The sequence below is a fragment of the Struthio camelus genome, chromosome 3 (genome assembly GCF_040807025.1).
Source record: "Struthio camelus isolate bStrCam1 chromosome 3, bStrCam1.hap1, whole genome shotgun sequence".
Lineage (NCBI taxonomy): Eukaryota > Metazoa > Chordata > Aves > Struthioniformes > Struthionidae > Struthio > Struthio camelus.
In genome coordinates, this window is record NC_090944.1 from 102936607 (window position 1) to 102964318 (window position 27712).

The following is a 27712-nucleotide window of genomic DNA, read 5'->3' on the forward strand; positions in this document are numbered from 1 at the left end:
TGTCTTAATTTGCAATAGACTGATTATAAACATATAATATAGAAGCCTTTTGTATTTGTAAGACTTTTAATTGTGCTACATTAAAATATTTATTGAAATAAAAGGGCTTATCTTTTTATAGCCCAGAAGGGAGCTACTGAGCTTGGACCAAGGGAGCTTGGTCTGCCTAGGTTGCTAATTCATAGACATACTACGAATTTTGTCTAGAGATGGAGCTATCTCCTAGTGTTTTATCTTTGCATATTTTAGAGAATTTGTTGTTAATGTGTTGGAGAACAGGAGAGAGTACTACACTACCTATTTATTTGATCTTGCACCAAGATCTGCAGGGATGGATGAAGTGCACATTCATGACATAATTTTTGTTATATTGATTTTTGTAACTTTTCCCCAATAGATTTGTAAAATGTGCAAACAAGCTCAGCATGCAGCGTAACAATTGACAGTACTAAATGGTTTAAACAAGAAATTAGTATATTAGTTTTAGTATTTGTCTTCATATTTTTTCTCTTCATATCTTCTGTTATTCAAACCAAGACTGTATGCTGAATATTGTCACAATTTATTCTTTTATCAAGTAATTAACCTGGAGATACATAGAGACATTGCACTTCAGAAGATTTGTTTTAATCTCGATCTTTAATCTTTGATATCTTTCCCCATTGGCAAACGTGCTAAGTACTGTCTGATTTGTTGAACTATATTCCCCTCATGCTATATCCTGTTTCTTTGCCTTTACCCCCCCCCCCCAAAAAAAAAAAAAACCACAGGTCTAAAAAAGACAAAGCTAAAGCAGGAGTAAAACCAGATACTTCTGATCAAGAACCAGAGGGACTGACACTTTTGGTACCGGATATCCAGAAGACTGCTGAGATAGTTTATGCTGCTACCACCAGTTTGCGCCAAGCAAACCAAGGTAAAATGGGTATGCTTTTATAAACACTATATAACGGTTATTTGTAACATGTTCATTTACAGAAAACTTAAAAGCAAGAAAAAAAGACTTTCTTCCTGTACCCAACCACTGACTACATTTTTAAAGGCGTGTGGAACTTTGTGTTAGTCTTCCTAAAATCTAGATCAAGATAAAGAAAAGTGAGAGTAAGTTAGAGTATATCCCGCAGCCTTCATTGCAATTATGTAGTGTCTTGATTTTTGCCAAGAAAAAAGTAGATGTGTGACCTTTAGTAAGGCTTTGCTGTTAAAATTACACCTTGTGAACTGGATAAACTCTTAAATAACGAATGCTGAACAGAAATATAAATCAGGGACTGAACCTGCAGCTATTAGAAGGACTACCTGGTTGTCTGGTAAGGAAAACTAAGGATTAATTAGCTTAATCAGTGAAGTGGGTTTTATTAAGGAGTGTATAATAAACCACTGATTTTGGAGAGTGCATCAGGAAAGCTTGTGTGAATATCCTTCCACACAGGAGGCATATGTCAGACTTATTTATAAAAAATCTTTAGAAGAAACAATAATTGACTATTCATAGCAACACTAGTCGTGAATTATTTCTGAGCTAATTATATTTTTCTACTTTCAGCTATCCAGATAATGAAATATATAGTAGTGAAAAAAACCGAATTGTTATGAATGATCTGAATTTTCCAAGTTCTCTACAAACAATGTAAATGTAAAATGTCATTTCAAAGTTAAATAATCACCAAGTGTTTGGTGTACTTGTCTAAAAATTACATCACTGATTACAAATAATCATCACATTTTATTGTAACAGAAAAGAAGATGGCTGAATACTCCAAGAAGGCTGCTGTGAAGCCCAAGCCTTTGTCTGTTTTACGATCTCTTGAAGAAAAGTATGTGGCTGTCATGAAAAAACTCCAGTTTGGTAGGTTGAGAAGTGTGAATATTTTATAATTTGGAAAGCAGATACCTAAGAAATAGAAAGTCATTTGGAAAGAACCCCAAATTATTTTAAAAAGTGATTAACTTTTTTACATACTTGACCACTGAAGTTTTTCACGCATGAATTAGCAAGTCTGTATTTTCAGGTTTCCAGTTTGTGTTCACTGAACTAATGTAAAATGTATTAAGCGTGCACTAGGTTAATTCAAGGGACCATTTACACAGTTCCGTGATAGTGTTCATGTTTTCATTCCAGTAAGGATTTGTGAGATTTCTCAGTCCTCAAATTATATTGCAAATGTTAGTAGATTTTCTTGGAGAAAGCTTATATGCAAAATTGTGTAGATGTTTATTAAAAATGTGGCTTTTATTTTTTTTTTAAAAGGAATGGAATTCAGATGAAAATGCATTTTTAAAGTAAAATGAAGCTGTAGTAAACTTCATTCTGCCCTCTCAAAGGGTGCGATAGGTTGCGTTTGGAAAATGTGATTGGAATGAGGGCTTATTTTGACAGTAAAGGAAACGTTCAAAATTTATAAAGAACAAATAGTATATCATCTAGGTACAGCTGTTTAAAAAAAATTCTGTGAATATTTTTGTTGAGTTGCAGCTGTTTAAAAAAAATTCTGTGAATATTTTTGTTGAGTTGCATTGATAGCATTTGCATTTATTTGCTTTTGTGAGTATTTGCAAAGGATTTCCTACACAAATGGAGAGTTTATGGAGAGTATGCCAAGAGGCAGGTAGGAAAGTTTGTAATTGTAACTTTTCACCCAGGAAGCCAAGCTACAGATTTTGCTTAACAATTAAAGAAAATTAGCCTCTAATAATCTTTTATGATCCTTTAATAACATTGTAGCCACCACACAATTACAAAACTATTGGCACTCTGCTTCACACTGATTCCGTTACTAGCGTTATTATGTATTCATAAGTATCATTATATTCCTGGTCTGGAGTAGCTGGTAGCTTTTCAAATCAGAAGCATTATACATTGGACAAGTTACACACTAAAGCTTGTAAATTTGCTGCAGGAATTCATTCAACACAGAACTGTTAATACTTTGTTTTCTGTGATCACTGTTAACTCACAAAATACGTATTTTTTTTAATGAGGCAAACTTTCCTGGTTCCAATACTCAAGATTCTTTATCTAAAACTAATCCGTAACTGCACTTTTTTCCTGATGCAATGGAATTTCCTTCTGTTCTAGATACATTTGAGATGGTTTCTGAAGATGATGATGGAAAATTGGTTTTTAAAGTAAATTACCACTACATGTCTCAGGTGAAAAATGCAAGTGACGCCAACAGTGCTGCCAGAGCCCGACGTCTTGCTCAAGAAGCTGTGACTCTTTCAACATCGCTGCCTCTCTCGTCTTCATCCAGCGTCTTTGTACGTTGTGATGAGGAACGGCTTGACATTATGAAGGTAAAGAAGCAGAATTATTTTTGATTTATCTCTTTGAGCTGGGCATATAAATGTTTTAAAAAAGTGCCTTGAATCTTAAGAAAAATCAGAAGTATTTCATGTATACTTCAATTGTGGTCTCTTAACTTATGAAATGGTGTAAGTAGTTTCTAAGAGTTCTGACTAATTCAGTGCCCATTCTCCCTGTAAGAATCTTCACATGACTTCTGTCCTTCCAATTTACATTTATTTAAGCTTTATATGACTCTTTCTGCTACTTAAGTGTATGTAAAAAGTAATATTTTAGAGTTTGACATTGGTTTCTCAGTAGCCTTACCAGAGGGGGGGGAGGGGGGAAAAAGGCGCTCTCTACCTGTAAAGCACTCTGTTAGCCCAGGAGACTTCACAGGAAAAGGTTCGTTCTTCTTCAGCTAGTCTGAAGGGAAAGCTTTAGCTATGCAAAGCCATTAAGGTCAAAGTGTATCTTTCAGTGCTCCCATTTAATTTAAGTCAATTAAATTTAAGTCAGTTAATTTAATTTAAGTCAATTAAAAGCAGTAGGTATGAAGTACACTGAATGCCTCTAGACTTGAAATTTGATGATAGAATTCTATTAAAAACATGCAGTAGGAGATAGAGTTAGCTCCTTCCGTTTTGCTTTCCTTTTGTAATCTACCTGGAGAAATGGACATTAGCAGAGGGCTTCACTTACCCAGGAGATCAAAGTGAACAAACTGCATGTGGTGATGATGTCTAATGGTATTCTCCGATAAGCAGCATGCAGGAATAAAATGTAATATGTAACTTATCAAAATTGTGATTGTGTGACCAATTTAATTTCTTTTTTTCCTGAACACACACTTTTTTACAATGGTAGGTTCTAATTACTGGTCCAGCAGACACGCCTTATGCAAATGGTTGCTTTGAATTTGATGTATATTTTCCACAAGACTATCCTAATTCCCCTCCACTTGTGAATCTGGAAACAACTGGAGGCCACAGTGTGAGATTTAATCCAAACCTCTACAATGATGGCAAGGTAAGTGAACTTTGTTCTTGCATATAAACGAAAATTTAAATAGAAATATTTATATTTTTTTCTATTACTCTACTTTGTGTTTGATGGCAAGAAAATGAAATTGAAAGAACTGTCCCTCTTCTTTCTTTTCCCTTTTTGTGTCTTAAGTATGATCATTCTGATTTTAAGAAATTAAACAATTTAAGATTGGCCATATTGCTTGGGAACAGAGGCATATATCTAGCCCAGCATCTCCTCTCCACCTATAGAGAAGGTGATTTTTCCACAACGAGGCATATCATTTTATACTCTAGGTTTGTTGGCCCTGAGATTTTCCCCAAATACAGCTGCTCACGTGCATGCTTTGGGGTAGTGGGCAGACTGGGCTTGCTATCTTTAAACTGTGGCCATTAATGGTTACTTAGGGGAAGATAAAGAAAGCTAAGAAAAGGGCAAGTGTCTAGCAGTACTTTTCCCAGCCTCCATGAGTTTTTAATTTTGTATTGGTGTTTAACAGTCCCTGAATGGAAAAAATCCACTAATTTTTCCAATTACTCTTTTGAAATCCTGCACATATTCATCTACAACATTGTACGGTAGTGAGTTCCAGAGCTACACATCGAGTGGAGTAGTAGCTCCTTTTCCTTTTTGTTAAACTTGCTGAAAATTGACTTGAAAATTGGTAACTGTAATATACAGGTATTTATGTGAGGCTGGAGGTATTGTGTGCACCCTGAATTCGGAAGGGCTTATTTATTTTTCCCTTTGCACTCAAGTTACTGGCCACTACTAACATACTGGAGGAAGCTGTTTTGTTAAAATTTGTCATCAAACAGAAGTGAAAATTTACTTCATGGTTTTGAATGGAAATGCTCTCCTTTCTGAATAGTCTTGGCGCTGGTGTATTTTTAAGGCTTTTAGCAACTGCGTTCGACCATCAAAAATGAAGTAATTTTGACCTAGAGAAATGTTATTTTCCACCTTCCTTGCTAAATTAAACAGGCAGAAATCTATTCTGGCTAGCTGAAATATCCACCATGCTTTCCATGGGCAAAGTGTGCTTCATATCAAGTGCAAACTGATGGCATTTGCCAAGTACTTTTTCCCATGTAAAAGTAACTTTTCTTACGGGAAGATACAGAAAGCTATTACTTAACCTTGGTATACTTTACAGAAGAATGTGTAACACTAAAATATGGGCTTCCTATTTTTTAAGTAAAACAAGTAAAGCTTTTTTAAGTAAAGCTTTTGGAAATAATATTAAAAGTTACTACAAAAAAGCTTCCCCTTCCCGTCTTCCCCCTCCACTCCCAAAATATCTCTTTGGTGTGGTGTGGCTAATTCTAATGGCTCCAAAAGCTAACAAAAGATCGCATGCATACCGTGGAGATGCTACGTCTGTTTGTATTAAAAAGAATAAATTCTCTGTAGAGCTATAGAGATGGCTATGTCTATGTCTCCACTGAAGCCTAGATCCACAGAATGGCTTTGGCAACGTTCTCTTAGATAATACCAGTAAAGCACTCACTCTTTCTTTTTTGTATTAAAAAAAAAAAAAAAGTCATAGGCTGACGTTTTTCCCTTATTCCACTAACTTTTTATGGGTTCCTCTTGTTCACTATTTTCAGAAGCTCTAATGCCGCCTTCCAGTATTAGGCTGATGGTTTTTCGTTAACAGTGGCCACAGAATATAATTCAGACTGGAGACTATCCCCTTTCTTCTGTGCCTACCATTAAGTCTTGGTGAATACTCTTCTCCACATCTTTTCTGTTAATTCTGTCTCATTATACTTCCTGTCTTTGATTGTTCTGTTTTGTGGAAAGGTTCAAGTACTCCACTGATTTTACTACAAAAGTCCAAATCAGTCATAAATGTTAAGGATATTTACAATTCATTGATAGACTGTGTGACCAGAAACCACCTGCTGAATGATTTTCTTTAAAACAATGCTAAGCGTTAAAACAGTAAAGAGGAAAGTAAGAAATCAGATAGCATTCATGATTCATTTACTGCTGGAGCCACTGGAATCCATAGTTTTTCCTTAAAGAAGTATAATGTACTGTGTTTTGTTAATTTGTTGGCATGCTGTTCTTCTTTATCCACGTTATTTTTGTTTCAAGCTAGACTTTCACAGAAAAGAAATGTCTTTTGAAATGCAGTAGTATTTGCTCTACCCAAGTAGAGCAAATTTATCATAATATTTGTCTGTGGTATTAATAACATCACCTTTCCAGGTATGTTTAAGCATACTTAACACGTGGCATGGAAGGCCAGAAGAGAAGTGGAATCCCCAGACATCAAGTTTTTTGCAGGTGAGCACTTCTTTCTCTTCAATGGATATTATTTAGGAGCAATAAGTGGTTAGTCAGTCCCTAAGGCTTTCTTTGCAGTGCTTTTAAACCAGAATTTTCTTCCTCAAATTAGTATAAAGAAAACAAATACCCCCAAAACATCCTAATGTGACATTTCTGCATTGTCAGTAGTAATAGGTTCGTCTAAAGTTACGCCTATGCAATATTTTGCAAGCAGACTTGAGCTTGGTCCACCTACGTTGCAAGTCAACAAGCAAGGTTTGATCCAGAAGCTATGCTAGTAAGTTATGCTATTTAGAAGACAAAAAACCCACCACATCAGTGTGATTTCAAGGGAGTCCTGAATATGGCAAAGTAAACTTGCATCAGATTCACAAGTAAGAGTAGATGCATCTAAGTACTAGTCCTTCAATGAACAGTGAAAGAGCTATAGGAAAATTCATAACAGTTGGTTGTCATTTAAACATGTTGTTGTAAGGATGAAATTAATATGTTGTGAATGTCCAGCATTGAGTTATTCCTTTTTAAGATAGACTTCTTTCTTCCATGTGTAAACCTCCTCTTATTGTATCAGCAGCCGTGATGGAATGCTATAATCTTTAATGACTTACGTCTAGCCAGTTATATTTAGCAGCTGCAATCAGCATAAATAGAACATTGATGTGGATTTGCCAGAACTCACTCAAATCTCACAGTATACAAAAATGCCAGAGCATAACCTTGTTCATTTTCTTGTATCGGTAAATGATTATCTTCCTGTAAGGCTGAGAAAAGCTGCTTCATGTATATGAAGCTCACCTTACAGTAATTTAAAAAAAAAAAAAAAAAAACAGAAAAGAAACCTAAAATTGAAATCATACCTTTTGACAAATGTTGGGACTTAGTACTGAAGATCAATCTGTTTTACCTTGGAAAATTCTCACAGCAGAATTCCTGAAAATGAAACTAGTTTAACTTTTGTGACTGAATAAGGCATGACACATATGAAAGGAGTTTCAAATATTAAAGGAGTTAATCAAGAGTTACCCTTCACCAATTTATTAAGAACCCCTAGAAGCAATTCCTGTTGATTGCACGTTGTTGACTGCTGTCTGTGTAATGCAGGCTAGAAATCAAGAGAAACACGTGGAACCTGGTTAGAGTGAATTAGACTTGTGTATATTGCTGTAGATGTTTGTTGTTCGAGGCGTCAGAGTACCCAGCTTAAATTTGTAAGGGAAGGTGGGTGCATGGTGCATATTGTGATACTTCAGTGCTTTTGTAAACGTGGAGGTTGATCCCGACTCAGGCTCAGCACAGATGGGAATCTTGACTTGAATGCAAGAAGTTGCTCAATTTTCTTCTTAACACTTTCATAAAAGTATTTTCCTTATACAGGCCAAAATGTCTAAAACTAAACACTGATATACAAACACATATACTTACATTCTGTACAATAAACATGTGTTATAAAGTGATCTAACATTTGTCTAGATTTGAAGGCAGTGTTAAGATGAAATCAGCTCAAAAGAGCTCTCACGCTCTTTCTTACCTGTGCATGCTTTCGCGATCTCTCTCTCTCTCATTGCTGTTATAAAACTTCAAAAGTAGATTTTTCATGACTCTTAAATGTCTTATACAGAATTAGTAGTTTTTAAGTAACTGCGCAGATCATTTTTATGTAGTTATTAGTATATTGCTGTTTACAAAGATAATGAAATGTAACAAAACATGAAGTTATTTAAGATGGCCATCGTGCGTTGCAAGTGATTCTGGTATTCTCTGACAGTTATAGTAAAGCCAATGCTAACAAAGCCATTCTGAACCCTGCAGTGAGGATGAATGTGAGGAACACATTCAAGTACTATGCTCTCTGTTTCACTCAGGTGAAACAGCAGTCTTTTCCTGCAGATCAGACCTGTTATTGGTGATTAAAAAGTTGTTATTCAAAATGCTTTTTTCACGTTCTCTTCCCTCAGTTGTGAACCGTTCCCTAATGTCAAGTTTTACATGTTAGTTTCTCTGAATAAATTGGAGTATTGACTTGCTTGATCCTTAACAATGAGATTCTGATTGCCGGGAAAAAAATCTTTTAAGGAGTACTTCAAGGTTTCCCTGTATAGGTTACTAGAACAAGAGATTCCCACACTGGAAGAGGTTCCCAATTATTATTTATAAGATCTGCTGTTATCAACCTCTTTAAGTTTATGATGGGAATTTTTGTGCCAACTAAGATTCTGTGGGGAAGAGCTGTGCAACTATTGAACAAATTGATCTATTTGCTTGGATGGTGCCGTACTTTCTGCCTTTTTGATGTGTAATGAGCCACTTCAGGTAACTTAAAATCTTGAAATTGTTATGTAGGGTTAATTTTTGGCCATTTGTGTGATTATAGGGACATACTATGTTAGTAAAAAGAAAAAGAGGTGAGGGTTAGCAGGTTGTCCTTTCAACAGCACCTAGTCATTTGATTGACTTGACTTAGCTGTCACGTGCAGCAACACCCTATTTATTACACGAAGAAATCTAGATCTCTCTTAATTTTTTCCTAAGAGGTCAGTGGATTTTTCTTACAAAAGAAAAATTGTGGTGCTATGTCTGTAAGTCAGCTTCATTTAGTATATTTTCTGCACACTTAGATTTTCAGCCTGTTGTATCATCTTTTCAATAATTTTCAGTATAACAAAGGTATTCTGAGTTGTTCATAAAAATGTTTTTAAAGGCTGCTGTGACTCAATGCTCTAATAAAGAAGAGTGGCTTGTGGCTACAGGGAGATAGCAATACAGTTTGTGAAAAACAGCCTTGCTAATAGATTTAAGTTTTGATGCTTTAGTTAATAACTTCTATTAAAAAAAAAAAAAAAAAAGAAAACAGTGTTCGGAGGAGGGGAGCGCTCTAATTTCAGTGTTGCTGGGTAGCATAGTTTTTGTTAGGTCATCTAATTAGCATTTGGAAATGAATGCAAAGCATAGTGCCAATTAAGAGGGCTTTCAGGAGACATAATAGCTTCAGAATGTGTTCAATGCAAATTAACCTCTTTAGTACCTGTGTCACCTAATAAATTATTTTTGCTATAAGTATTTGATTTTAAACTCAGGGTTGCTTTCTTAATAGACCAAGTAACAAATTCTTATTACAAAGCATGTTTCAGAAAAGTAGAAATGTTCTGAAAATTCTGCAAATAATCTGTATACTTAAAATAGTATTAATTGAGATGCTTGAAATGACTCTTGAATTAGGACAGCTCTACAAGTACTTCGCAAAAATTGCGTAGTTCAAAGAAACCAGATTTGTCTTCAGTTCTGACGGTAGTTAATTTAGTGCTTATCCCCATTTCTTATATCTTGGTTTCCCAATCTACAACGAGAGACAATTCTTTACTGATAAATTCTCTCTTTTTAAGACAGGTCTTTGTGCTGTTATAAAAAGGAAGGAGGCCCCTTGGGGAGTGACAGAAATGGCTTTAGAGTTGGGGAAGGAGGGCAGTGATGCTTTACAGTAGCTTAAAGTGTTTGCTGAACTATGAAAATCCAGGTTTGATTTCATAAAGGGATTAGAGTTTTGGGGATAGCTATGCTGAAGTTGGACTTTGTGTCCTGTAGAGAGTCAGTACAGACTGAAGCACTGGCTTTGAGTTGCTCAGAACTGTTTAGTGAAAAAGATGGTCTCCTGCATTTTATGTCAGTCCTCACTTTGGTGCATGGCTTCCTTACATATATCTATTTTAGTAATCAAATCTGGAGATGATACAGGGTGAGCTATATAGCCCAGGTTGTCCTCTAGAGTAGAGTGGTATTTTGTGGCTCTGAAAACTTACTTCATTTGCTGTGAAGACAACTGGATAGCCATGAACACTATGAGCAACACAGAACCTGAATGTAGTTGTTCTTTCTGGTAAAAGAAACACTATACAGGAGCCACGTTCTTCAAAGTGCTCTTTCCAACTAGTATTCCTATTCATCTTGTCTTGAAGAGTGGCTATGTGTGTATGCAGCTCATTCCTGCACTTGCTGGGGGGAGGAAAAAAAAAGGAAGCTGGCACCTCCTGGAACTTATGTAATGTGCGTATTACAAGGTATTTATGGTGATGACAAAGCAGCTTCCACACTATGACAGATGAGAAAGTGAAGTATACTTGTGAGAACTGTAAAGGTACTCTTCCAAAGCCTGCAAGTAAGCTAAGTATGTGAATAAAGCTGAAGAGAGGTAAAGTGTAACTATAGTATCTTCAATTACAGTTAGTGTTAAATTAACCCAGAATTTATCAGGACATGTTAAGTTATGGTAGTTGACTAAACAGTCCTTGCAATTTTCAGCTTTACATCACAGAAATGTATTGAGAAATAAATACATAGATTAAATAAACTTGAAGTTTCAATGGTTTGTTTGGGGTTCTTATGGCATCTCCTGAATTTCTCCTTTCCTTGGAATAATGATTTCATAGCACAGGATAGGTTTTCTTTTCCAGGTCCAAAAAGACTGTGCAGTTTCTCTTTCAGCATAGTAGAATTGCAGCTCTGGACTTCAGGAGAACAGCTTTCAGTTTGGCAGGATCCTATGGTAGACTGCTCGGAATGGCAAAATAGCCCTGGAAAACTGGTTGCTCAGTCTCCGAAAAGTACAAGAATGGTCCGTTCCGGTGTGGAGAAGTCAAGCAAGAGTAGCAGAAAGCCAGCACGGATAAACAAGGAACTCCTGCCCGAGCTCTACTGCAAAAATAAAGTACACGAAAGGTGGAAGAAGGGATGGGCTACCAGGGAGGAATATGAATGTATTGCCCAAACTTGCAGGGGAGAAATGAAGAAACCTAAAGCTTAGCTGGTGTTGAAAGTGGCAAGAGATCTAAGAGGAACAAGAAGGGCTTTTTGTAGGTATGTTGGCAGCTAAAGAAAGGCTAAGGAGAATGTGGTCCTGCTGGTTAATGAGGCAGGGGAACCTAGTGACAAAGGGCATGCAAAAGGCAGAGGTCTTTTAGTCACTCTTTAGTGGTAAGGTTTGCTCTCCCATATCTGTGAGAGACTAGTAGGAAGGTCTGTGAGAATGAGGAATTGCCCACAGTAGAGGAAGAAAGATACGGAGAATTTAGGCTGACTGGACCCCATAAGTCCATGGACGCAAATGTGATGTGTCCAAGGGTCCTGCCGGAGCTAGCCAATGTTATTGCAAAGCCCCTATGATCTTTGAAAGGTCATGATGATCAGGGGACCTTCCTGATGACTGGCAAATGTCACACCCATCTTCAAGGGCAAGAAGGAGGACCTGTGGAGCTGCAGGCTGGCCAGCCTAACCTGAGTCTCTAGGGAAATTATGGAGCAAATCCTCCTGGAAGCTGTTTCCAAATACACGAAGGACAAGGTGACTGAGAACAGCCAAAATGGATTTACTGGGGCAAATAGTGCCTGGCCAACCTGCCTGCCTTCTACAATGAGTTGACTGGCTCTGTGTGCCAAGGGTGAGCACTGGATGTTGCCTATCTTGAATTCAGCAAAGCCTCTGATGCAGTCTCCCATAGTATCCTTGTAGACAGAGAGATGTGGACTTGTGGGATGTGGATTATAAGGTGGGTGGAAAACTGGCTGGACCAATGGCCAGTAGGAGATCTTACTGCTGTCTTCAGTACCTGAGGGTAAAAGGTATAGAGAAGATGGAGCCAGACTCCTTTGGGAGGTGCACAGCAGCAGGAGTACCACCAATGGACACAAGTTGGGACACAGAAAATTTTGATAAGAGTATTAGGAAAAACTTTTTCACTGTGAGGGTCATCAGACACTCTGACAGGTGCCTAAGAGAGGTTGTGGTGTTTCTATCTTGGAGATTAAGTCCACTCTCCCTACAGCGTGAAAAATTTCTGGTTTGGAGATCTAAGCTGTAGTTCCTTCCATAGTGAGGAACTACAGAGTGAAACTTTCCCAGGATTGAACTATTTAATCCAGAGAGAAACTGATATTCTGAACTATAGCTATAAAATTAATGTAGAAAGGCCTAGATATGGGAAACCTTGTTTTCACTAAACTCCTTTTACTTGGATTAATGTTAGTTTGACTTCAGGCAGGCCTTGGCTTAAGCTGCGCAATTGCAGGTAATGTTTGCATAAGGGGGAGCAAGGATTGTAAACCGTTAGATTTGATGGTTAGCAATCTCATATAGCATTCAGGTTTGCAACTTCAAAGTTTTTTTTAGGGTTTCATTTTGAAGATAGTAAGAAAGTGGTTGGAAGAAGTTCCTCACACACTGGGAGAAAAACACTTTGTAGCTCTTAAATGGAAAACAGCTGTAGGACTATATAAATTGCTTGAAAAGAATTAAGCAGTATATGTTTTTTCTGGCTCGAAGACTAAACTATTGTCAGACCACCCAGAATGCTTGGGCAATTAATTTTTCTGATCCAAATAAAACTGGAAAAACAGATTAGAGTTTTTAGTTCATTGGAATTATAATTCAGAATGACAACTGTTTATTAAGGCCAAGAAAGTACAATGCCATAGCTTGGGTGTTTGTTTTTTTTTTTTCATATCTAAAATACAACATTCTAAAAAGCCAGACCTAATTACTTCTGGATCCCTGAAAAGGCCACAGATCACCAAAACTCTTCAGGTATCTGCAGAGTTATACTTCAAGTACTCTACCTTGGTTTAGCAAATATGCATTAATCTTGTGCTGTTTTAGTTTCATAAGTGATCATTTTTTTGCTGAGACCTGATTTGTGAGGCACGCCTACAGCACCACGTCTAATGCAAAACAGCCATGGCTACTTTCAGTCAATTGCATGGTGGGCAAGGGAGACAATGTTGTGATGGTGCACACTACACCACATAACAGCTGCTGGTTACAGTAAGAAATAGAAAAACTTGTTCAATTTTCCTTTTCAATCTAAAGGGGGATTCTGGTTCACATTTCCCACTGCAACAATCGCATGCCCTGTCCAGCGGGATATAGACTAGCCGGGCTAGATCACCCTTCAGAGCTGTAGTTAAGCATTGTACAGCAACACATAAAGAGTATCATGGCGCCAAAAGTAGTAAGGATGTAATTGTGTGAGCTGATGATGAGACTGAGATTAACCTAGATTATTCAACTGATTCTTAGCTCTGAAATGACTTGCTGTGTTTGCATTGTGTCTATGGAGGAAGTAAAAACAGCAGAGAGCAGGGAAAGCTGGAACCTTCTTATGCTGACATCACCACAAAAGAGACTCCAACAGAAAGCCGTTCTTAAGCAAACAGCACGACTGTCTAGTTGTCGGGGCACCGCCCAATGGAAGAGCCAAGGTCTTCAGTTGTCACTGACATGATAGCTATCTGATGTAAACTGTGTGTTCTCCATCTGTACTCAATTTCACAAACTAGGCTCCTAAATTAGAAGGTGGCTCCAAGCTTTTAGTTGCACCTAGATTGGGAGGAGAGTAAGACACAATTGTCCTGATGTTTTTATCAACTGTAGTGGATGTCTTGCACCTCCGTATGCTAGGTGCTGGAAATACCATTCTTAAGACATGTAGCAAATCTTTAATTCCTCAGTGAGGAATTTATGAATTCAAATCACCTTTTTTTGAATTCTTTACAGTTATGGAACTAGGTTTGTGACACTGCATTGTAATGTCTAAAGCCCTTGCTGGATTTGTTCTGAAGTACCTAAGAAGAATCCCTCCTCCATTTAAAAAAAAATACATACATACGTACTGGTGGCTTTCTGCCTGTATAGCAACGTGGTTTTTACACGTAACAACTGATAACGTACAAAAGTTGACCGAGCCAAACATTCTAACACTGGAAAAATGAGAATGCACGCCATCAAATCATAAAGATGCAATACATGTACATCTGGATTTCTAAATACATATATCTATATAATTCCTCGTTTTGTATTAGGATTATATTAGGATTACTAGGACATGCAGTTAAATGCCTTGTATGTATTGAAGTGTCTATTCCCACATATGCTTTATATTAAAATTGAGAGGGGAAAATTGTCACTTATTACTATATCAACAAAGGATCATACAGTAATGAAACTTTTTTCCTAACTCAAGAAAAATACTGAATTGTCGTTTTAATACCACATAACACACTGAGTTATACGTAAAATCTGAAGCTAAACAACTTAAACGTTCCTAAAGTAGTTGAATGCATTTGAAAGAAAAATGGAAAAGCTTATATCCTGAGATTAATTCCAGTAGCTCACAGACTGAGCAACTTCTCATTTCACCTCCCTCCTTTCTTCTTCATCTAATTCAGAAATAGAAGAGTTACTAAGTTTACCCACAGGAAGTTTGAGAATTGTTGACCGAGAACTTGGCAAACATATTCTCTTTCATGAAAGAGAGCAATCAGACTTCTGTTCCTTCAAGTATTTTCTTTTACTTATATTTGTATTTTTAACCTATCATTCATTTTTGTAAATTTTCTGTTTGAATTAAATTTACAGTTGTACGACTTATGTATGTTTTTAACATGTAGTAATGGTTTCAGGGTGAAAGAACGAGCATTCCCTACTTGAAACTAGCCTCTCAAGTATTATGTTAGAAATTACAATATTACAAATTACAGCACTTTGTTGTAGAAATGTTTTGGCATATAATGCAAGCAAAATTATGTATATTTGTGAAAACAAGCAAGTAGCACTGTTAATGTCATTTTCTTCTTTTAACAGGTGTTAGTGTCTGTCCAATCGCTGATATTAGTAGCGGAACCATATTTTAATGAACCAGGTTATGAACGATCAAGAGGTACTCCGAGTGGTACCCAGAGCTCCAGAGAATATGATGGAAATATACGGCAGGCAACAGTCAAGTGGGCAATGCTTGAACAAATCAGAAACCCGTCACCGTGTTTTAAGGAGGTATGTTCTGTGAAACTAAGCAAATATCTTGTTTATGCTGGAGTAGGCAGGAGAACTGATCTTAAGAAGAAAAAAAATAAAAGAGGCTTCATAATATGTTCCTTTTCCAGTTGCATTTTAACACAAACCCTGGAGAATCTTTATTAGGTTGTGTGTTGAGAATAATTTAAATATTTGGAAACACTGAACTGTGCATGAGATGTCTCTTCTATCCTCTTATGTATTCCCTGAGGCAACTGACTCTTGAGATTTAAGTGAATAAGATGCATATGACTTCATAGTTCCTTTAGTAGGAAAGGGGAACTTACGCAATTGGGACCGACCCATTAGGACACTTGGTGCACAGTTGGACAAAATATGGTTCATATACTTGGCAAGCTCTTAATGCCAGGTGGTGGCACGTACGTTCCATGTGAAAAGTATTGATCAGCCCTACAAACGGGCACTTAGCGTTTGTTAATTGGCTAACAATAAAGTACATCTCTCAGAAACATGAATTTGAAGCAAGTCCTAGGAAACACTGCCACTTCTAAATTGAGGGGTAGAACCTCTCTCTTAGCTTCCAATTGTTTGTATATTAAATTGTTGCAAAAATGTAGGTAGTTTTAGGATCACTCACATTGGTGGGTCTAGTGTGCGAGTGAGAGGATAGACTCCCGTCCCTTCCTCACTGTCCATAAAAACATCCTTTGGAATGCAAAAAGCTTTTCCCATTAAAATTACTGAGTGGCCTAATGGAAGGAGAAATCATCCTACACGTAACCTGCATGACAGAGGAGCTAGGTATCTATATCCATGTGCAGGTGGAAGAGGATGTACTGTATACTCTGGTGTTTTGACTTAAGAAATCCATTGTTGTTCTTCTAAAATAACTCTGAAATGCTTTACTCAGTCAGTCAAAGATCTTGATATAGATAGGATCATGACACTCAGTCAAATAATCTCTGCTAACAGATTCTTTTTTCTAGCTAAATGTAACAATTTCACTCTTGCTAAGAGAGTTCTCAGATTAAAACTATTTTTAATCAAATGAAGATATTGGAAGATGGCAAGCTCCCTGACTGTAATGCTCAGTCTTTCTCTTCAGATATACAGAAATGAAGGCTATGCAATATTACAGTACCTGGTAAATAAATGAATTCCAGTTCACTGGTTTTGCCCTTTCCTTCCAAAGCATCTCAGCACTTTTACGTGCTTACTCTGCAGCTTGGCTTTTTTACTATTTCTGTAAAGGAGACACCTTGTAAGCGGACATCTTTCCTCTCTTTAGGAGAGTAAAGTAATAAGGTATATCCAGAGGGTTTTGCTTCAATGGAAGAACAGTCATTCCCTGAAAACAGATGACTTGTGTGTAGCGCATTGTTGCCGGAAGGCAGATGTTGGAAACGATTAATATTGCTACCTACAAGAAATATTTGTAACTAGGACTGAGTTAAGTTAAACCACACACCAAAAATAAATAAATAAAAACAATATTCACCAAATTTCACATTTCTACCCACTTCCACTAAAATACTATAGCTCATCTCTGGACTAATATTGATTCTCTATCTTTATAAATACAATACTAATTTCATGCACAAAAATACAGTGCACAGTTTTTTCTTTACCATAAAGGATATTTCTTTGGTCCCTCCAGTCATCTTTATCAGACACACAGCATTACTTACACTTGAAAAATTTTACTGCTGAAATCAGTAATGTAATTAAGGCTGTTAGCACACTCAATAACTAGGTGAATCTGTACTATTCAAGATGTTATACTACTTCAGTGTTTGCTTCTAAAAATTCATGAATAGTTACATTTTTCTCTCATGTAATAGCTGTATTTTAGAAGAATACTAGATTGAGGCTGTGTTGCCATCAAAGCGTAAATTATCTGAGCACTTCTCTGAGAAACTAGCTTGTTGCTAAGATCTCTAGGTTTCTCGTGGAGGTTAGGAACCTGAACAGTTGGATGATCCTTCCATGATACGAAAGCAAAGGCACCCTGGAAACTTGGGTCTAAAAAAGAATTGACATCCTCCTTCTTATAACATCTTTTTTCTTCACGAGTTTGAGCTGTCTTCCCTTCAGAGGGACTGGGTCTTAAATGACAAGTAGACTGAGGAGGTCTTACTGCTAGTCAGTTGTCTTTGAGAGGTCTCCTAAGCTCCATTATGAGTACAAGGAATGCATCCAAAATTGAATTCTATTATGCTTTCAATATGCAGTTTTTCTTTAGGCAGATAGTTAAAGTCTCTAACCGCTCGAGAGAGAGATGATTTTGTCAATGATATTGCAATATCGCCAAGAACTGTCTGTGCTCAATAAGATGTCCTTAATTTTATTGTTTTTTTCACCAGGCAGAGTTTTAGACATCTGTTCAAGACAAAGCCAACACTAAGCAGAGTTTCACAACTTTTGTGTGAGGGTGTTGTTTTTTTTTTTTTTTTTTTTTAACTCAACTCTGTACAGAAATACCAAAACTAGCATATGATTAAATAGTGGTTCCCACTGAAACGAGGGGAAGCTCAAATGCTATATTGTCTGAAACTTCTAGTGTCTGCGACTGTATTGCCTCTGCACAGGGAATGTAACTGTGGCTGTACCCCTTGCACACCAGCAAGGGGTACAGCCCCTTTTCTCTCTCTCTGCAGAAGCATGTTATGTTTCTGTGCTCATACTGTTGACAGTTTCTGCTTATTCATTTTTTTGTTCAGGCAGCAAATTGTTAGTGACAGAAGAAGACCTAGTGCTTATACTTCCTACCTTTGCTTCTTTAATAAAATAGGGCTGTGAAACACAATGAAATTCTTAATGTTGTACCTATGTAACCCTGCCCCTATGTGAACAGAAGTGTGCATACATAGTAGGATCACAGTAAGATGATCCTGCGTAGTAAAATCATCTTTTAACTGGAATTTGTCTAACTAACCCTCTGCTTTACTGTTTCTTTTGCCTGGTGTGATACTGTATTTCTGGCACTCATTTACCCTTCACATAGATAATACAAGTGAATGCTGAAGTGTCAAGACTCACAAAATCATAGATTCACACAGATTGGAAGGGACTTGGGAGGTCGACTAGGCCAACATCCTGCTCTGAGCAGGGTCAGCACTGAATTCAGACCATGTTACTCAGGGCTTTTCCACTTAGGTCTTGGAAACCTCCAAGGACAGAAGCTCCACAGTTATTTTTTGTGCAGCCTGTTCCAATGCTGAGTTGTCCTCACAGTGATTTTTTTCGCTTATATTCAATTGGACTTATATGACTAGGTTAAAACATGCAGATTTTGTATTAAGTATATGTTTCTTAAAAAAACAGTGAATGTGCTGCTCTTTCATTCTGAATATTTTCATATAGGTTATCCACAAACATTTTTACTTGAAAAGAGTGGAGATCATGGCTCAGTGTGAGGAGTGGATAGCAGACATTCAGCAGTACAGCAGTGACAAACGGGTAGGAAGGACTATGTCCCATCATGCCGCAGCTCTTAAGGTGAGACTTGCTTTTATACTTTTACATTCTATAATGTAATCCAACGATGAAAAATAAAATTATACAGAAATTGCTCAGTGACTGAATTTTGTAATAATAAAACCGAGCAACTTTAACACATCTAAACAAATGAAGAATGCACAACTGTCAAGCGATCAAGTGTATGTGAAGGCCGCTTTCTCAGTATCTTTTTTTCTACAAGTAAGATTTTCAAGTAAGTAGTTCCTTCCCTGCCTATTTTTTCCAAAATATTTGAGTTTATTTTTTTCCCTCCAAGAGTTGGATTTTTTTCTTGATAAAAGTGTACTACACCCTACCTTCATTACAATTAGCTTCATTTTCTGACATGGAATTGAGCTCTATTTCAATGGAGAAGTTGTTAGGAAACTGTGGCCCATTACAATTAGCTTTACTCTGTTCTAAAAACTTCTACTAACACAGATGCAACAGTTGTAATGCTTTCTTCCCTCCTAGGCCAAGTACTTTCGTTTGTCTATTTTGTGTCCAGACAGACAACAGACCTCTGTTACCTATTTTTCATGTAATTACAAGTGGTATTTTAAGTCTCCTTTTTTCTGTTGCTGGATTTACATTCATTCAAAGTGACTAGATTTCAAAATGGACTATTAGTTACAATGATCCGTATATAAATCTCCAAACATCTCTCTGTAACAGATCTCATCAAGACTGTGCACCCTTATTAAATTTAAGTTCTGCCTGACCTACCTTGTCCAAGCCAGCTTCTGCTGTGATCGCAGAACACCGATGTGACTCACCTGCAAGACAATATAGCATAACATTTATATCGATACACTTGTTTGCTGCAGTTCTGTTTACTACCTTTCATTTATCCCCATTAGCATCTGCTAATTACTCCATCGCTAAAAAACAAAGGACCAATCCTAAAATACAAAGGACTATGGGAGAAGCTTATCCAGTCATTGAAATGGTCTACTTAAACCTTTTTTTTACTTAACTCCTATTTTTTGGTTTATTTTGTCCAGTATTGTGAAAAGTAATGCTTTAACTATGGTCTTCAACAATGACTTCTTTTTGCATATTCAGCGTCATACAGCTCAGCTGCGGGAAGAGCTCCTAAAACTTCCCTGTCCTGAAGGGCTGGATCCAGATACTGATGACTCCACAGAAAAATGCAGTGCCACAACAAGCTCAGAAGAGACTATGTTGCACGATCAGGTTAAACCCAGCAGCAGTAAAGATATCCCCAGTGATTTCAAGTTATGAGCTGCATTGACATGGACTTTCTAGACTCAAAGGCTTTGAAGCACAAGCCAAATATGTCAATATTTGTATGTAAGAAGCTAATTATGTAATAGGTAATGAAATTGAAACTATACTATGCCCTTAAGGATATACAGTTTAATTCAAAATGATCTTTTATTTACCTGTACAAGAGTGTAAACTTTTTTGTGCTTTTATTTTTCAATTGTGAGAACCACTGATTGGTATGTTTAAAAAGTTATGTATACAAGAAATGGATAAATCACTGATATATAAGGGAAACTACCTTAGGAAAGAATGTTTACTGAATGTTTATTATTTTTTTTTACTTGTAGAGTGAGGGCAGTTGTAACAAAGAATATATATTGGTCATTCTTACAGCTCCTATTTAAAGTCAGAAAATTTTCACTGAATTTGATAGATTTTACGTTTGGCCATATATTCATGCTCATATTTGATTCTAAAGAAAACCTCCTGTATACTTCAATAAAAGTTAAATGGACATGATCCCTCTTTTATGATTTATTGGTACATTTTTTAAATAAACTGCCATAAAATACATTATAGCTGAAGACTTGCACTTGTATGACTGAATTCATTACAGTCAACGTATTTAATTTTATGCTTAGTAATTCTAAAATGCAGATGAAATAAATGCACATGGTTTTACCTCATGCCAAAATTTGGACTTCTGAATTCATCTTTTGTTTAGCTATTTTATGCAAACTAACAGTATTCCAAATTTTTTTTTTTAAGGGCTATTCTGGAACAAAGTCTTTTTTCTATTGAAATGTCTAATTTTTACGTGATCAGCTGTACTTAAGTAGTGACAGGGGCTAATGATGTGCCATGCAGGACTCTCATGTTCTGTAGTTCCTACTGTATGGATTTATTTCTGTTTTTATACGTGCAGCCACAGATACATACCTAAAAAGGGTAAGAGGTTGGGTGGACTTAATAATCAAGTCTCGCTTTTAACACAACATGCATTACTATCACTGTTCTTAATTTTAAGTAGTCCTTGAAGGACTAAAGTTAATACTGGTATTACCTCAGACTAATGATCTATTGTATTATTAATACTATAAATCAGGCAAAAAAAATATTTTTGTTTTCTATTTGTTCTTTGTTTATAAGTATCACGCTGGAATTTTTTCACTTTTTGTTTTATAATGTATTATTTCTAATCATTAAAAATGGCACCAACTGAGGTTGTGTTCTTATGCTGGTGGTTAGCAGACTTTGATAGTTCTCACCAAAGTAAAATTTTTCTGTTGCTATTTTGATATGTTGTGTTAATCCAAGCCTGTCCTGATTGTACGTACCTCTCCAAATATCAACTTAGGCACTTGTGTTACTCCGTGGAATCCTTAAACAAAAAGCCAAACCAGACACCCTGTGTCAGAGTTGCACTGGTAAGCATCCAAAAGGGAAAGTTCATGCCACAGAGCGAAAGCATCAGAACTTTATCTGTGTTAAAACTGAACTTAAGTAAGTTTTCTAGATAGATACTTACTTACCTTCCCTTACTGTACAAATGGACTGTAATATTCCTCTAAAAGCTCCAAAAGTAAAGTAAGTTACTCACTGACTTAAAGTTATAGATAATTTAGTGGTTTCCATTAAAAGTCTTCATTTACAGATGCATTAAAAATGTCACTACAGTGCTTAAATTGCCTACCTAGAAGGAGCATAGTCTTTTTATAAAATTCTGGCATTGTACCAAAAGCAAACCTCTCAGACCACTTCATACTTGAAGACAAAATTTTGTCACCATTAAAAACCCCACTAAAATAAAGTGCTTAACTTGCATTTATTAAGCATTAAGAGCATGGACAACGTGATTGTCACTAGCCTTGATGCCATAAATATGCATTAATGTGAAGTCACTGCTGTTGAATTAAGCAGATGTAAACAGCTGCCTGGGATATTAGAGTCTAATTTGTATCCACACACCAGTTATTTTGTGCTCTAACCTGAGCTACAGCTATATTGTACCAAACTAATGCAGTGATGCGATGCTTAATAGCTTGCAGCAATGTCACCATTTAGTGAGTAAATTGTAAACCTGGCAACAGATAGAAAATGTACATTTTCACAGCTTTGGAGGTATAACGTACAGGGTAGCTGTGTTAATACACAGTGAAAATCACAGCAAATTCTATGAGGTAATGTGGACAATTTTTTTTTTTTTAAATAGTTCCCCTCAATTTTACTATTTCATCAAATTTAATAGAAGACTGTATACATAGAGCACACAGTTTCCTTCTATCACACTGAAGTCCTCACTTTTGTAACTATTATGCTGGTTTAAAAAAAAAAAATGCTTTAAAAAAATCAATAGAAGTTATTTCTGAAAGTATAAATGGCAGCAAACTGCTAACTAGGTCTTTTAGACAATTTCTGCTCATAATTTTTGGTACTGTTTTTGGCCCAGGATTCACCACTGGCACACTACCATGTGATGCAGTGTCCAAAGTTGACCAGCCAACTTTGTCAAAGGGAGAAGTTTGTATCATGCAGTGGCAGTATAACAGGTTTTCCTGAAGCTTCTTATCACAGAACCACAGATGACAATGCCAGCCTTTCTCTCATAGTGCTGGCTGAACTATCTACCAAACAGGGAACAGCTCAGCAATCAGACTACTGGCATTACAACAATCTCTGTGCATTTTAAAAAAAAAAAAGTCCTATTTTGCAGTTGTTGGCACAATACTTTTCATCTACCTCTGAAAGACCTTTTTTTTTTTTTCCTTCTGGATTTCCTTTGGATAAAAGATGCGCACAATTAAATAGGTTAGTGCTTCTCTGTAATTCTTCTACTGCTATACAAGAACTATAACAATAATTCACAAAACCAAAGACAGTTTCAAACAACAAAGCCCCACATACAACTTAGATTTAAGTTGCACTCCAAAAATTAAATGTTAGATATTTAGCTACTCACTCACAGAATAAAATACATGTAAATATAGATTGGCTGGGTCCACAGGAGTCTTTTAGGGGTGGTTGGGGTTTTATTGTCTTGTTTGTTTGTTTTTTTAATATATCTTTGCCATCATAAATTTAACCATAGATAGATACTTTTACTAGCCTCTTAAGAAAAATTCCTTGGAGAAGGTTAAAAAAAAAAAAAAAAACATGTCAACACAGGTAGGGCCTTAAGGACTGCTGACAGCTGTAGGGACATTTAGGGCAAGCCAGTCATCAGTAGTGGAGTTGAATAGTGAGCTGTTAAAGCAGTATTAGAGCTTGAATCCTTTTACACTTAAAGCTGCCCCACAATATCAGAAATAAACATATTACAGTATTTACTGTGGCTTTTAGCCAATTTAACCTCTCCTTGGTGTATATCAAATAGAGTATTCAGTTTCTGGCAGGATCCAAAATAAATTAAGAAACCACCAGAAAACAAAGTAGTTTTTTTCTCTGCAACTCTAATCCTGTACATAGGATGTTTATTAAGGAAGCTTTTCTGCTCCAAAGTGTTTCTGGTGTTGCATAAGCAAATAGTATCTTCTACATCCTGAAGCAAACAACTTGATTGATTAACCATATTGTTAATTTACCTTGTTTATTCATAAATATCTACAAACACAAATCCAGCTAACCTACATTTAAGCCAGGACTATACTATGTTACCACGTTCCCTGTTAAGGAGAGGTTTTGGGGGAGCTTAGCTTTTTATTTGGATTTTTCTAAGGCATGTCTCTATTTTTTCCCCTTCATATTAACTTTGTATCTATCTGTGTTTCAGAAGTTTTCTTTCCTTGTCTCCCCAAAAGCCAGTTGCCGTCACCTGACCTCATCTCACTGGACAGTCAACTCTCTAGTTTGAAAACAGAAATTAGCTGTATTTTTCAACTGATCTGAGGCACAGATTTCCATTTGTGAGGAACAAGCATAAGGGAGAGAAGCCATTTCAGATATATGTTCTCAATTTATCATTTTTTTTTTTAACTAAATGTGTGTGTTTGTATAAAGAAAGACAGACATACATATCAGATGGCTATTTGTCTTTGAAAAATAGCGTGCTGAGATTTATTTTCCCTCTTTTCCATAAATGGTGATTACATTAGGTGGAATATGCAGATGTTTTATCAAAACACAAGCTTTCTGAACTACAGTTAGCTGAAGGTGGGTAAAAGTAAGTTCTAGCTTTATTAAAACAAATCACTAGTAAAAACATTTCATTCTCTAGAGATTTTGTTGTTGCCATTATCTTACTCTGCCAGAGCAGTGGTGCGCAAAATGCAATATCCACCCAATGAATCATCCTACTGAAGCTCTTAGAAAAAAAAAAACCACTCAGTACTGCCTCTATTTTTAATAAAGGCTCAAAGCAAACATCCCAATACACAATGCTCCATCTTGATTGTGAGCCCTCTCTGTACTGTGACCTGTCATTTCTGCAGGCTGCAATCTGTTCTTTTCTGTTTCTTACAGCAAAAGCAACTTTTTGCCTTTACATTAATTTTGCGTACAATATCTGCATCATCTAATAAAACGGTCTCGTCCTCAAATGTCCAGAAAGATGGTATAAATGCCACAGCTAGGAACATTTCTTTAATTCATATTGCAAACTTTTGTGTTGCAGATTGCCTCTTTCATTTCTTTGGTTTATTTTGTCCAGTATAACCAGAGTCCTCATCAGTCATAGACTATAGGGTATTTATTATCAATCAGTCAATCAATCAGCCCTGCTTCTGATGGTTGAATAACTGAATTAATGTGAGAAACCAGCACAAAAGAAGCTCTACAAAAATCTTCTGGGGTATGAAAAGGCACGTTACTATCCCCTTCAAAAACATTTAGAAATGCAGCAACGAGTGAGACTTGCACACAATCAATCAAAGCTGTTCAGTCTTGACAGTATTGTTCAAGCCCATACCCAAGTATTTTCAAAAATAAACAAGCAGGTTCATCTGCTAGGGTTACTAGTGCAACGAGTCAGATTTTTTTTACATGAGCAACATATATTAAAATCCTTCATCATGAATGGGAGCACTACTGGCATTCAGAAAAATCACCTGTTCTCAATGTTTATTTGCCTCTCAGACCTCCTACCGTATCTCACCGCATTTGAAAAGAAAAAAACCACAGACACTTCCCTAGCCCCACTGTTGTGCTCCACACTTCCAGCTTAAGCACCTGCTGCAACTTTTTTGTATTCATCATGCACCTTAACTGTCTCCATTCGTTGTTGTTCTCACCTATACACGCAGCTCCACAGACATGTACAAACTCTTCAGCTGATCGTAAACTGTCTGTATAAAGCTCTGTAGCTGGGAAGCAACCCCATCCCAGCTCCCAGTTTGAGCATAGCTTAACAAAGTTGGAAAAAAAGGAGGCAAACAAACAAAACTAGAGCCTCATAATAAAAAAAAAAAAATTCCATCTGCCATTATGTTGGACCACCTCCCTTGCTTCATTAAGAATTTTATGATTTAGCATGACAGCAAATGGGAAAAGCAAAATACATGTTCCTGAAAAGGCACACTGTTCCTCCAGAAATCCTCTTACTCTTTTTTCTGTCTTTTCCATTTTCTTCACCATGTGATTCAGAAAGAAAAAAACAAAAGGTCTAGAAACATACACATAACAATGGTGTGGTAGTCGCCAGCAGTTCTGTTCTCTTGCCTTGAGATGGAAAGCTTGTTGCTCAGCCACAGAGAACCTTTACCTATAGCCAAATCAACAATAACCATACCAAAGTGAGTAATTTCTATCACTCCAACCTCCTTCTTTTGAGACCTCTGGTAATAATACGTAAGCTTATTTCTACACTCTTGCAAGCACCTTGTAAGCAGGTAGCAATGAGCTGGCCATGATGGCACAGCTGTACAGCAGTCTCAGCTGAAGCCAACGCAGCAGAACCACTCCAAGTACCAGGGCAAGTCTTTAACACGGCGTGAGAGGTACCACTGTGGTCAACAGAAGAAGTAACAAGGCCATCATCATTACATAGGCACATCCAGGCGAGCACGTTATGGAACGCAGGTGCCAGATCCCCCCGTCTGTGCTGGCAGCAGACTGTCCTGCCGGATGCGAGTCCCAGCCTGCATCTTGGCTATTAGCTATGGTTCAGGCTGTCCTGAAAAACCTTGCGAATTTTTGCAAGCAATGTACAATGGCAATGATTCATGAGGAAAAAGAAGTGACATGGCAGATCAAAAACTGATAGCCAACAGCAGGATTGCTAAAAAGGAAATGGTATGTCTGTCAGCAGGACCCATCCTCTCTGCTACCAAGTTGTTACTGTGAAAGTCCCAACTGGGGCCTGAGGCAGTTTCAATCAGTGAAACTTGATGAGATATATAACATTCACAGGGGCTGGCCTCCAGCTCAGCAGAAGTCACAAGAGAAACCAGGCAACCATTTGGCTGACTGAATTTTGCCATAGCATGTGGGATCCTGGATAAGTCCCAGAGCATTTCAGAAGCCCAAAACTAGGAAAAAATTTTCCTTCCAGATTCAATTCAACCCATTTCCAGTCTGCTTCATAGTCACTAAAGGCAACAGAGTGTGCAGCCAGGTCACACAGACGTTGAAGCACCCGCTGCCTTACGGCTCCCTGGGACGCTGTAAGCACTAACAACATGAAGGGTTGAACAGGGACCTCCTGATCCATAGCACAGAACACGGAAGACAAGTGAGGAAATTACATTCAAGTGATGATTGAAGTCTTGATACAGTTTTCACCACCACCACACCCCCCCCCCAAAAAAAAAAGAGATAAAAAAGTGTTGCAAACTCTCAATCACAAAAAATTACTGCTGATGGCAGCAAACGGAGGCTGAAGTGAAGGTACTCCAGAGGACAACATATCCTTTTTGTACTTGCACTACCTGATGCATTAAACTTCCTTTCACTCTTTTCTCTCTGTGCCTCTAAGGAAAACATTGATCTAGAAAACAAATAGCCAGATGAACAAATGACACACAGTAGGGAACCGAACATCGATAACCTGTACCAGAGGAGAAGCCAAGCCATCCAAAGACTGGAGAACAATAGTCTATGAGTCCCGATAAGCAGCTGTGTAATTCAGGAAAGATATTTCTATCTTGGAGAGCTTTCAAGAGTCTATAGTGCTGGCAGAAATCCATGAAGGACAGTTCTGAAATTTCAAGTTTGCACATAGAGAATTTCAGTAGAATCCTAAATGATTAAAAATTCAACATAGGCCTAACACAAGACATGGATTAATCATCTAAATAAAAATAATATAATTAAAATGCTTCCTTGTTTCAAATAGGCTTTGATACTGCTATCTTCCTGAAAATGTTAGTATGACTTGTGTAAGTGTATTTTTAATTATTGCTTTAAACACACTTTTGCTTTTACTTGCAAATGCATCCTTAGGCACAGAAGCCAACAGCAGATGATTTTCCTTGCTAAGGATGCCCTCAGAGACAAGCCATGAGGAAAAAACACGGCTCTAAATTCATCCAGTTTTCCTTTTTCCCCGATAGTTCATTTTCCACATTTCAACACTCCGACCTGCTACGCATCAAAGCTGCACTGAGGCACCAGAACAGTACTCAGGGCCCCCACGTTCACCGCAG

The 27712-nt window shown here is 37.1% G+C and overlaps 1 protein-coding gene and 1 long non-coding RNA gene across 19 annotated transcripts in view; one reads left to right on the forward strand and one right to left on the reverse strand.

The window, feature by feature from the left end:
* Positions 1-20654, forward strand: part of BIRC6 (baculoviral IAP repeat containing 6) — a 200294-nt gene extending 179640 nt beyond the window's left edge. For all 14 annotated transcript variants that reach the window (XM_068939394.1, XM_068939391.1, XM_068939399.1 and 11 more), the window contains 8 exons: positions 771-916; positions 1739-1849; positions 3080-3297; positions 4154-4315; positions 6530-6607; positions 15237-15425; positions 18771-18905; positions 19971-20654. In XM_068939394.1, the coding sequence (XP_068795495.1) occupies positions 771-916; positions 1739-1849; positions 3080-3297; positions 4154-4315; positions 6530-6607; positions 15237-15425; positions 18771-18905; positions 19971-20150 (1219 nt within the window). In that variant the 3' untranslated portion in view covers positions 20151-20654. The remainder of the gene's footprint in view (positions 1-770; positions 917-1738; positions 1850-3079; positions 3298-4153; positions 4316-6529; positions 6608-15236; positions 15426-18770; positions 18906-19970) is intronic.
* LOC138066820 (uncharacterized) overlaps positions 7468-27712 on the reverse strand; it is a 38196-nt gene continuing 17951 nt past the window's right edge. For 3 of the 5 annotated variants that reach the window (XR_011140333.1, XR_011140331.1, XR_011140332.1), the window contains exons 3-4: positions 19632-19681; positions 7468-7540 (exon numbers count right to left, since the gene is read on the reverse strand). This is a non-coding gene — a long non-coding RNA (uncharacterized lncRNA). The remainder of the gene's footprint in view (positions 7541-19631; positions 19682-27712) is intronic. The other 2 variants (XR_011140329.1, XR_011140330.1) reach the window with 1 other exon arrangement.